Below are 12,167 nucleotides of genomic sequence, written 5' to 3'. Positions count from 1 at the left end.
GGGTGTGAACATCTACCTTGCATAGAGGACAGAGGGCGTAAATGCCCAACTGTACACTCTGTACCCAACCACTAGACTTCACTGCCAGATGACACTCCAACCAGAGTGTGCCAGCACCAGCTTTCAGCAGGGCTCTGCTGCAAACTCTCTATCTGACCTTCAGGCCAGTCACCTGACCTCTTTGGGTCTCAGTTTCCACAGCTGTAAAATGGGGAAACAACACGTTGCCCCGACCTTCTCACGGCATGTCACGCCATTCTGGTTGGGAGCCCAAATCTAGGACCAGTTCCTTCCTCAATCCCAAGGCCTTCCTGACACCCCTCCTGGCCCCAACCCTTGCCGTCTCCATCATGGTGAGCACTGGAAGGGGGTTCAGGACTGACTCAACAATGAAAAGGGACCGGGGGGCTCTGAGCCCACCTGTTCTCTGCCCCTCTTGATGAGCTTGTCCCATGTTCACTCCAGCCTGGAGCTTACCATGAACTCTTCCTGCCAGTTGTCCCTTACCACCCTGCGCCCTGTCAAAAAGTGCCCCCAAACATGCTAGGAACTTGCTACTCTGCTCACGGCCAGAGGCCTGTGTGGGAGGCCCGGCACACCGCACTGCTTGAAGGTGCTGCTCCCAGGAGGGCAGGAGCTGTGTCAGGAGGACCTTGCATGGCACAGGGCCAACTACAGCTTCTGGCTCTCAACAAGCTCGGCCCTGGACCCAGCGGGGTACCTGCCGCGTTACTGATGTCCAGGTGCACCACATCCTTCTGGTCCACGAAGAGCATCTTGAAGTACTCGCTGCAAGCCGCCAGCACTGCTTTATGGGCCTTAAAGTCGACGCCGTCCACCACAAAAGTGCAGTCACACAAAAGCCCCAGCTGCCGCTGCTGGTTCAGCTGCTCCAAGACATGCTGGCTGTGCTGGGGAAAATCCATGGCTGGGGAAAGCCAAAGGGCCTGTGTGTTAGCACCGAGAGGACACCAACCACCTCGACAGTCAACCCCGAAACTCCCGGGTGAGCAATGTGGGGAGACAGGGAGAATTAACACCAGTCCACAAAGGGCAGAGAACTCTGGATACCCTCAGCAAGCCAGGACCGGCCAGCAGCTCCCAGCTTCCCGGGTTTACTGGCCAGGAAAGTTCCAAAAACCAGAAAGCATCAAGGGACCAACAAACAGCCACCTTTGTGTCTTGCCAGGGAACGACATTAGACAGTAAAAAGATAAACACAAAACACTGATTACTGTCAGCATTTCAAAAAAAAGACATGGTCAGTTTAACATTTTTTATAAAAAGAATGCATGACATAATCATAGAAAAAGGACAGATCTTTCAGTTAGACACATTTGGCTTTATGAAAACCTTCTTATTTTGTTCTTATGTCTCTTCTGTCATGCACAGGTGAAATATGCCTTTGGAAGGCAATGTTTCAGCCCCAGCATTTCAGGCATCGGGCCCTCTCCCGCTGCACCCACAGCGCTTGGCACGAGTTTCCCTGTCCACTGGCAAAGCCCTGCCCTCAAGGGCAGGGATCCACCCCTCCCTCTCCCCACCCCCCTTTCTCTGATTCATGGGTTCAAGGAACTACATAAGTTGAGGAGTCCGCTGCCCCTAGAAACCTCTCTAGGCTGTCCCTGGAGAAAGAATAAACTCTGATCCTGACCCCAAGAGCTGCTGGCCTGGCCACAGTTTCTCTGTCAAAGGCCTCAGTTAATGCTGGAAATCCCACAACCGTCTCAAGTAAACAGGCTCAGAAAGATCCCATGGCCTGAGCCGAACAATCCTGACCTGCACAAGCCACGACTAAGTAAGTGTCTAAGTCAGCTCCCCTCCTCCCAGAACCACACCAGAGTCAGTCTCAGCATCAGCATTTTCTAGGGAAAATAAGTAGGCCCTCCTTTTGAGAAACAACCAATTTCACAATAAAAGTAAACGTCCATTCCTGGGACCACATTACACAGATCCAACAGGGTGAGGCCATCACGTCCTGGCCCAGGATCTGAAAAGTGGCAGTGGTTTCTCTGCCAGCTCTTCCAGAACCTCTTCTCTGAGGGCTGGGTCTGCTCAGAGCTGCCCCAGGCTGTTTCTGAGGAGATGAGAGTGACACTTTGGGGATCTCAGCCTCTAGGTTTCAGCAGCCCCTCACTGGCTCCTGTTCCCTTGTTACATCAGCCTCCTGGGGGTGAGTCACCGTGCTGCAGCTCTGGAGCCGCAGTGACCATGTATGGCTGTCTGGCTGTGATGAACCGCAGCGAAAGCCACGCCCCTACGCATGTGGCTTAGCCAGCACGGATCAGTTTCGAAGGATGCAAAACCCAGCCGCCCGTGGTGTCTGGAAACTTTTCAAAAGTAGGGGTATGCAGTTGCTGAGCTGGGGGAAGTCGCTGGGTGGATGGGCAGGGCTCCATCAAGTAAGGGAACGTGGCACATTGGCAGCGGGCCATGCGCCACAAAGTGCAGGCCTCTGAGTGATGAGTTCAGAGTTGTGGCTGGTGGGAACCTAGAAACACCTTTTCCCTTCCTCCAACATCTCCAGGCTGTCCGTTGGTCCCAGCCTCCAAACACAAGCTCCCAGACAAAGGCACAGCTTCTGGGATCTCTGAGTTATATCATAAGTGCCTGTGGCTAGAGCTCTTCAGCATTATCAAAGAAGAGCCAGAAGCCACCCCTGGAGTCAAGAACTAAGACAGGAGGGCAGCTGGGCCTTCTGTGTCTGCCCAACAACCTGCTCCGGAGCCAAACCAGCTGGCAGCAGCACGGAGCCACCGGACCAAAGGCCACTACCAACACAGGACACCTCAATCCCGGGAAAAAACAAGTTCCCGTTTGTGACCTGAAGGAATACAAGGGACAATTTTGGCTGCTCTAAAACAAGAAGTTTTTGGAGAACATGGAAAAGAACCAATGTCCAGTCCATGGGTTAAACACCCAGGCCAAGGCACTCTGGCCTGGGCCCTGAAGCGAGCACCCACCAGGTGAGGTGTAAAGGGAACCCAGAACAGGCGCTGAGGGGAGGTGCAGGCCAAATCAGCCCAGAGCTGTCTTCTCGCGGCCGTGGAAAAAGCCACGTGAGCAGACAGGTGTGTGCGTGTGTGTGGGGGGAGCCCAAGTCCCAAGCACCAGTCACCTTCCATGTCAAGAGCCCCAGGTGAAATCCCTCCCAAGTACAGAAAGGGAGGGAACACAGGGGCCCACAAGGGCCAAGTGCTCAACCAGCTTCACAATAAGCCCGTTTGGATCTTGTGAGTCAGGTCCTAACTCTCCCCTCCCGGCAGCAGACCCGGCTCCGTCAGCTTCATCAGGAGCCAGCCCGGACACTGAGCTGGGAAGAAGTGTCTTGGAGACTCAGAATCAACCAGGGAGCTTCGGCTGAACCCCTCCAAGGGACAGGGTTGTTCCCAGGCCCCTAGGCTGGAACCTGCGGAAAGCAGAATCCTCCAGCCAGAAAGCGATCTGACTTGCTGGGAAGATAAATGTGAGAAAAGACTCCCGGCCAGCAGGGTGAAAGGGGCCTGCCGGCTCAAAGGTCAGGGATTAATCAGCCTCACCTGGGACCCAAGGCTGCCACCGCCTTCCTGCTGCCACCTACCCGGGAGCTGCCAGGAAAAGGACAGCAAAGCCCAGCTCTCCTGGGGCTGAACCCCTGGGGGGCAGGGGTGCACTCACTTTCAGAGGCCTTGGGGGGAATGCCGCTAAGGGTCCCTGGGAAAGGGTGGATGGTGGCACAGTCCCCCCAGTCCGCCACCCACACCCACACAGGAGAGCAGCTGTGTGCTCATGACTCATGCTTTCCACCCAAAGCTAACTGCACTCTTGTGACTCGAGATGCCCGCCCAGAGGTGGGCTCCTCCCCAAATGTGGGTGTCAGGAGGAGAAAACCAGGGGCCTCTAGAATTCCTCGGAGACAGCCTCCAAAGCTGTTCCAATGGAGAAATAACCCTAAGAGAGCAGCTGTTCTGACAAAATCAAAGGCGGCAAAGGAAGAGAGAAAACCGAAGAGGATAAGAGAAGGAAGAAGCAGGGAAAGATGGGGAAAGTAGAAAGAGGAACTAAAAGGAAGGAAAAGAAAAAGGCCGTTCCCACAAACAGATAAGCAGCCTTAAACATACGCTCACAAGCCCAATCCTGTGATCAGCCCCCAGGGAGTGTGAGCACAGCCCCGGGGGGCTTGCCGAGTGCTAAATGCTGTCACCCACAGAGATGCTATGGGCGCAGGCACTGTGGATTTTATAACCGCACCCCCCTGGGGGCAGGTGGAGCTCGGAGGCCCCAGCCCCACTGTCTCTCAGCATTCACCTCCACCAGCTGGCTGCCTGCTGAAAAGCTCAGTCTCTCACTCCCCAAGGCGATGTGGTGAGCAGGTGAGGGGCCAGCAGGCTTGGTCCTTTCCTCAGAGGGGCTGAGCTAGGACCAGGCAGTCCTCTCCCTGCAAACCTATATGAAATTCTCTAGAATGATCATAGCAATCCTCCAACTGTCTGCTGTTTCCTCTTTACACTCTACAGGGACAGGAACCCACCAGAATCTGGCCAACTTAGACAGGTCCAGGAAAAGAGGCGAGAGTATGAAAAGTGATTCACTTGCCTGGGCCACACAGTAGGACATGTGGGTACCAAGGGAGGTGGGACCTGCCTGTCCTGAGTGCACGATGAGGGGGTCATTGTCTGAGGAGACAAACACAATAATAAGATCCACAGCCATCTGCTGCTCCTGACCAACATCGATGTTTAAGTGCTGTCACCATCGGCCCCACCCTTGGCATGCAGTGCCCTCACTCAAGCACAAGTGTGGGATCCCTTCCTCCTTATTTCATCTTGCTTTAAGGGTGATAAATGTGGGCCCTTAATTACAGCTACTTCTAAGACAGACCCTAAAAACTTAGACCTACAGAAAACACAAACCGAACATGGCCACAGAGCGCATCGAGCCCACAGCCGGCATGTAGATGAGAAAGTGAAGCCCCAGGGCAGCGCACAACTTGCCAGAGACTGAGCTGAGCTTCTGACACAAACTGCTGAGTGGTGATGCCGCTGGCTGCTCAGCTGCTATCCTTGACTAATGGGGGAGACCTCAGGTGTCAGGGCTGGGATGCTGTCCTGAAGACCAAAAGCCTGGCTGGACACACAGCCCTGGCCCGCCTCACGAGGAATTCATTTGAGAAGGAAAAATGGAGAGGCCTGGGGAAGCCCTGCAGCGTGACTCCAAACAGGCCAAACTAAACAACGTGGACATGGATGGGGCCACCAGTCTCCAAGGACAGCCACCAACAATTCCTCCATCCAAACACATCTGCTGTGAGATTCCAACTGAATCTGTGTGGCCCTGGGATGACTCTGACCAACAGGATGCAGTGACTCTGTGCCAGTTCCAGGCCTGGCCCTTAAGAGGTCTAGAAGATTCTGCTTTACTCTTTTTGAACCCAGCCACCCCGCTGTAGGGATGTCCAGGCTCTCCTGTTGGAGAGAGAAGACATATGGCAGGGCCCTGGAGGAGACGCTGACATGCACACGACACGTGAAGAAGAAATGAGATGCCCCAGGTGACAGCACCAAGGCTCCGGCATGAGAGTCGCTTTCATGGACCTTCCGGCCCAGCTACCAGCAGGGCGTTGTCACATGAATGACACCAACACCTCAACACCTCGTGCAACAAAAAAAACCTGCCCAGTCAACCCACAAAATTAGAAGAAATGATAAACTGCTGATGGTTTACGCCACTCCGTTCTGAGGCGGTCTGCTTAGAGCACGAGAGAACTGATACAGGCGGCGAAACCAGAGAGGGAACGGTTCAAAAAAGTCACTCTCTCTGGACGGAAGGAGGGGCCATCAGGGTCTTCTGAGATACCGCGAGTGCTCTATTTCTCTACTTGGGTATGCCTAGATTTATTATTTTTATTATTTAAACTCAATGTGCACATTTCATATACTTTTGTAATGGGACATTTTTCAAAATTTAAATTTTTTTCTTCTTAAAGATAAAGCTAACATCTGTTGCCAATCTTTTTTTTCCTTCTTCTCCCCAAAGCCCCCAAGTACATAGTTGTCTATTCTAGTTGTAGGTCCTTCTGGTTGTGGCATGTGGGGTGCTGCCTCAGCATGGCCTGACAAGTGGTGCCATGTTTGCATCCAGGATCCGAACCTGTGAAACCCTGGGCCGCTGAAACAGAGCACACGAACTTAACCACTCGGCCAGGGGGCCGGCCCCTAACCACATTTTCAATAAGAACAAAGTGCAGTACAGGCACCACACTCAGTCTATGCAAAGACAGTTGTTTCTACCATGCTCCCAGCTGCCGTGCCCAGGGCTGCGTCCCGGGGCCTCATGTTTCAGCGGAGCTGAAAGAGCCACAAAGGCTCAGGAGCAGGATTCAGGGAGGATGGCCCAGAAAACACAACCCATCTCAATTGTCCTTCAGTTCCAACACATCTGTAACAGACTGCTGACATAAGAAAGGGTTCTCCCTTGGGGCTGGCCTGGTGGCCTAGTGGTTAAAGTTCACACGCTCCACTTCAGCAGCTTGGGGTTTAGGGGTTCAGATCCCAGGCATGGACCTACATACCACTCATCAAGCCACGCTGTGGCAGCGTCCCACATACACAAAATATAGGAGGATTGGCAAAGATGTTAGCTCAGTGACCATCTTCTTCAGCAAAAAAAGAAAAGAAAGAAAAAGTTCTCCCTGGGTCAGGAAACCACTCTGCTCAATTCAACAAAACTGGAACCCCAGATTTCCCCTGTACCAAGGAAATGGCTTTTATGGAGTCTCTTCAACACGCCAAGCAACATGGGGCCAGGCGTGGCACAGCCCAATCATCTAAAACTAAGAACTTGACTACTCTGGGTGCCAAGCTCTGCACTGCTGCCTCCAAGACTGAGGGATTCCAGAGGAGGTGCAGCACCGGGCAGGCAGCAGACCCTCTGGGGTCAGGCCAGGAAGGACCTGAATCCAGCTTCCCCACCTACATACTAGCAGGTGGTCTCCACCAGAGCTTCTCCTCCGGCAAATCGGGGCCGATGGGACTACTTCCCACATCGTCCCAGAATTAAGTTAGATAACGTTAAGGAAAGGGCCTGTGCGGCACCGGCATACGGTAAGCACTCAACAAACTATTGTTACCAGGAAGCAGAGATGCACATTAGGGGTTTTTTAAGGCCAAAGATCATATCAGTGGTTTCTGCTTATCCTTTTATGCTGGGTACCTCGGGTGCAACTGATAACTATTTAGTGACTTGACCTTGTTAAGAAGTTGTCATCATAACCCATTATTCCTTCTGAAGGCAATCTGGAAAAATCCTGGAGCCCGATTAACATTAAGAGGGAGGGAGTCAAGAGAAGGGCACCAATGGCAAGAACCATTCAGAGCGATTTTCTCTGTCGGGGAAGCACTTTATATTGAACGACTGCGCTGTTAAACCCCGAGAGTGCTCCTGGGTGAAGTGGAGTGCCTGCCCAGAGCTCTCAGTGGGTACACAGAGCGCCACTCCAGCTCATAGTCAGATGGGCACATGTCAAACATGAAATATCACCCAGGTTATTAGCAAGCACTAAACTGCAGGCAGCGTTCCCAAACTCCCACCCAGGGGGAAGCCATTAAGCCAGGGAAAAACTGGCCTACCACAAGGAGACGCTGATCTTGACAAACAGCAGTTCCTGGCTCCCAGAATATGCTGTGCCAGCTGGAGGCCTGGACATGACACAGCTATCTCGTGTCCAGGGGCCTTGAGGCGCCTGAAGCAGGTGAGAGGAACCACCATTTGGCTTCCAGTTGCTCAGCAGTCCTGATTTTCTGGAAATGCAGGTGGCTCCTGTTTACAGCTTAGCGCACAAAGCCTCAGGCCGAGGAAATCGAAATTCACAGCAGGCCAGCCTTGAAAACATGAAACTTACCTGCCCAATCCCACCACCCGCCCGGTGTGAAAACTCACCCCTTCTCAGCGCAGCCTGGCAGAGACGCAAATGTCAACAAAACCAGCCCTTCTGGCACTTTCCTCCCTGCCCAGCAAACACAGCTCTTAGATTAAGTTTGTGTTTCTCGAACTTGTAACATCAATTTACCCTTTAGATAAGCATACAAACCTGACTCAGCCCTTCCCAAGAGCCCCACATTTTGATACTTCCTCTTCTACTGAATAGTGGCCCCCGCCCTGAAAATCACTCTACATAATCCCACCAGCCAGGATTCGGTAGTAATTTCTTTGCTGAAGTTTGTGTTATAAAATACATTGTTTTTTAAAATCTAAACATAATATCTAAATATAAAATTAAATTGTGATATTGACTTTGCTTTACAAACTATACAACTTTCACTGTTTCTGAGATTTAACCACACTTCTGAAGAGGGAGTGGGCATCCCGGCGCCTGACCCCTGAGGGACCCCCAAGGCTCTAGGAATAGGGCTGAGCGGGAGGGCTGGCTGGCCCGGAAGAAAGTGCCATCCTGCATCCCAGTGCGTCCATCCCAGTTTAGAATCCACTATGCTGGCACTTGCTCCGGGGGCTCCTGAAGCTTGACACAGAGCAAATTAAAGGCCTTGCTACCAAAAACACAAAGTTAGAACATCTGGGATTTGCAGGGTGTCTGATCATTCTCCCAACACCCTGCGCCCCCCCCACCCCCCATTCTCCCTGAGCAGTGGTGACACACCGACACAGCCTGAAATTACACCGCTAAGGTGCCTCGTCTCCCCTGTACCGAGTTTAATAAACTCACTGCTGGGTGGGATGACTTCTTAATTCTTCCTTACAACTGTTTACAGCACCTACCCCAGGACCTTGCTCTCAAATGGTTACAAATCAAGTTGGGGAACGGGCATTGTATAGAGTGACGATTCCTGACCTTTTTGAGTATGACTAATTCAAGATCAAAATAGTCTGTGGACCCTTACAAAATGATAATTGTACTTTTGGTGCTTGTTAACTGAGAGAACAGTAGACAAAAACCACTATGAAAAATGAGTTTCAGTCTTATTAATCACAACGGCATCTATATGTATTTGAGAAACAATTCTATATACATGAATGAGAAATCTCCCCCAATATACAGAAAATTCACAGTGTGATACACCCGCACAACTACTCATACGTTCCCCTCGAGGGGTTCTCAGCCCATAAATTAGGAAACAGACATAGAGAAAAGACTAAAGAATTTCACACACGCTTAACGAGTGCTGACTCTCTGCTTGTCTTAGGTGCTGTATTGGAACCTCGAGCCCAGGGGGGAAGACAGGTAATAAGTCGATATGTATGTCACATACTGAGTGCTATGAAGAAAACTAAAGCAAGCTGAGGGGTCGGAGAGGCAGAGGCTATTTAATACTTTTTAAAAGGGTCACGGAGGACCTCTCTGAGGAGGTGACTTTTAAGCAAAGACCTGAATGAAGTGCAAGAGCGAGCCATGCCACCATTAGCCCAGGGACCGTGACAGACACAAAGAGCAAATGCAGAGGCCCTGTGACAGGCGTGGATCAGCGTGCCTGGAGAGCAGGGGAGGGTGGGGGAGTGAGAAGAGCCAGGGCCAGCAGCAGCACTGACTGAGACCACTCAGGGCCTTAGAGGCAAGGGAGACTTCGGGGTTTCTTCTAGGTATCCTGGGATGCTCTAGAAGAGTTGAAAGCAGACGAGTGACTGCAAGGTGGCAAGAGTGGATACAGGAACCCCAGTAGAGAAGCAAGAGATGGAAGTGGCCTCCACAAACGTGGCACCCTAGTAGAGAAGCAAGAGATGGAAGTGGCCTCCACAAACGTGGCAGCAGGAAAGGCGAGAAGCAGTCAGATTAGGGATATGTTTCGGTAGAGCCAACAAAATTAGCTGAGCAAGTAGATGTGGGTTGTGAGAAAAGAAAGGAGTCAAGGAGGACACTAAAAGCTTCAGCCTGAGAAACCGGCTGAGTGGCAGTGTCATTCACTGAGATGAGGAATGATGGTGGGGCAGAGATTTGGTAGGGAAAAGCCAGAGTTCTGTTTTGGCCAACTACAGTTGAGATGTCTAAAGGAGAGATAATTAAAGCCACCGACAGAATGGGATCTCCGTGGACGTGAATACTGGATAAAGAAGATAAAGACCAACGGACTCAGAATCAAAGGACATGCATTTGAATCCCGGCTCCAATCTTACTAAGGTGGCCTCAGGCAAGCTTCTCTGAGTTTTGGACTGCTCACCCAATAAATAGGAAAAACACCATATACATGATGATTGTGAGCATTAAAGAAGATAAATGAAAAATAGGAAGGATTGTGCAAATATCGGCAAAAGTGGAATTAGACATTCTCTAACACAAGTCTGTGACTAACATACAGTTAAACACAAATGTTGGAGAGGGTGTGGAAAAAAGGGCACCCTCATACACTGCTGGTGGGAATGCAAACTGGTGCGGCCACTACGGAAAACAGTGTGGAGATTCTTCAAAAGACTAAAAATATAAATACCGTGTGATCCAGCTACCCCTACCGGGTATTTATCCAAAGAACATGAAATAAACAATTTGAAGAGGTTTATACACCCCTATGTTCACTGCAGCATAATTCACGACAGCCAAGACGTGGAAGCAACCCAAGTGTCCATCGACTGATCAGTGGATAAAGAAGATGTGGTATACATATACACAATGGAATACTACTCAACCATAAAAAAAAGACAAAATTGTCCCATTTGCAACAAGATGGATAGACTTTGAGGGTATTATGTTAAGCAAAATAAGCCAGACAGAGAAAGACAAACACTGCATGATTTCACTCATATGTAGAAGACAGAGAAACACATGGACAAAGAGAACAGATTAGTGGTTACCAGAGGGGAAGGGGGTAGGGTTGTAGGTGAAAGGGGTAAAGGGGCATGTAAGAATGGTGACGGATAAAAACTAGACTGTTGGTGGTAAGGACGATGCAGTCTATACAGAAACTGATATTAATAATGTACACCTGAAGTGACACAATGTTATAAACCAGTATGACCTCAATAAAATAACTGAAAAAAATAATAATACACAGTGAAACAAAAAGGGGAAAAATGAATTAAAACAAAACAAACAAGGTGATCCCAAGTGAACTCTCTTGACCAGTTAAGCACGTGGCTCCCCTCTGGCCAGGCAGCTGGTCAAAGCCTGGGGAAGGCAGTCGGTGGTGGCCAAGCCTGGTAGAACACGACAAGAAAGCACACACACTTTGTTCCCATCTGGCTTCCAACCTCTGCTGTCAGGCCTCTGTTATCATGAGACTCAGAGCAGAAAGCCTGGGAAGAATCGCCCACTCAAGTTAAGTACAGACGGATTCAGGGGTCCAATCTTCGTTCTTGGTGGGCTGAGAGGACAGTGAAGCAGACATGCAGTTCAAAGTCAACTGCAGAGCACTACCCAGTGCAGGCGTCCTGCGGGGAGCTGTGGCTCCACGGGGATAAGGCCGAGGCTCTCTGAGCACCCACCCTCAAGGACCTTCCACCAGGGGAGAAAGACTTGACTTTGTCACTAACCTCTGATGAGTGCTGAAAAGGCGCCACCCCTGGGAGGATATGGTACCTAGCCACATCTAAAAAGACACATGACCAAAGGCAAGGACATACAGGCAATGGTGTGCATGCATGACAAAGAATGGCATGCATGCTTGGGGGACCCGCGGAGCGGGGACAGCACACCTCCTCATAAGTGGGGCGAAAGTGGTGAGAAATGCAGCTGGGGGGACAGGCTGGAGCCAGGCACATGAGGCCATGCCCACCACACCAGGCCTCAGCACTCATCCTCGGCAGTCAAGAGCCTGGCCAGGCAGTTAAGCAAGAGAGGGCCACGGTTTGGCTGACATTTCTGAAAGTTACTCTGGCTGTAGGAGTATAGAGAACAGACTGAAAGGGAGAGACCAGAAGCAGAAAAACAAGTTAGGAAGTCCCACAGCTCTGGACCCTTAGGATACAAAAAATGGGACAATGTCACCCCCAACTGGCACTGGGAGGGTTTAGCTGGTGCCCAGAATCCACCACATGCTTACATGGATCTTTCTGAGTAGGCTGTGTACGTGGCCCTCCCACTAAATATTATAACAGCCTTTGAAAGTTTTAAGCGCCTCTTCTTGGAGTGGCTCAAAGTCCTTTAACATTTAGTACCTGACTCTTCCTTTTTTTTTTTTTAAAGATTTAATTTTTTTTCCTTTTTCTCCCCAAAGCCCCCCGGTACATAGTTGTATATTCTTCGT

General features: G+C 50.8%; 1 protein-coding gene across 8 annotated transcripts in view; it reads right to left on the bottom strand.

Moving 5' to 3' along the window:
• ZBTB17 (zinc finger and BTB domain containing 17) overlaps window positions 1-12,167 on the bottom strand; it is a 33,084-nt gene that overhangs the window by 6,067 nt on the left and 14,850 nt on the right. For 3 of the 8 annotated variants that reach the window (XM_044769763.2, XM_070510984.1, XM_070510981.1), the window contains one exon: window positions 722-928. In XM_044769763.2, the coding sequence (XP_044625698.1) occupies window positions 722-926 (205 nt within the window). In that variant the 5' untranslated portion in view covers window positions 927-928. Of the gene's footprint in view, window positions 1-721; window positions 929-4,575; window positions 4,656-7,607; window positions 7,822-7,917; window positions 7,940-12,167 lie in introns of those variants that run through there. The other 5 variants (XR_011503606.1, XM_070510980.1, XM_070510982.1 and 2 more) reach the window with 5 other exon arrangements.

The sequence above is a fragment of the Equus asinus genome, chromosome 5 (genome assembly GCF_041296235.1).
Source record: "Equus asinus isolate D_3611 breed Donkey chromosome 5, EquAss-T2T_v2, whole genome shotgun sequence".
Classification (NCBI taxonomy): domain Eukaryota; kingdom Metazoa; phylum Chordata; class Mammalia; order Perissodactyla; family Equidae; genus Equus; species Equus asinus.
The sequence above is the reverse complement of the archived record's forward strand: the minus strand, read 5'-3'. Positions and strand labels throughout refer to the sequence as shown.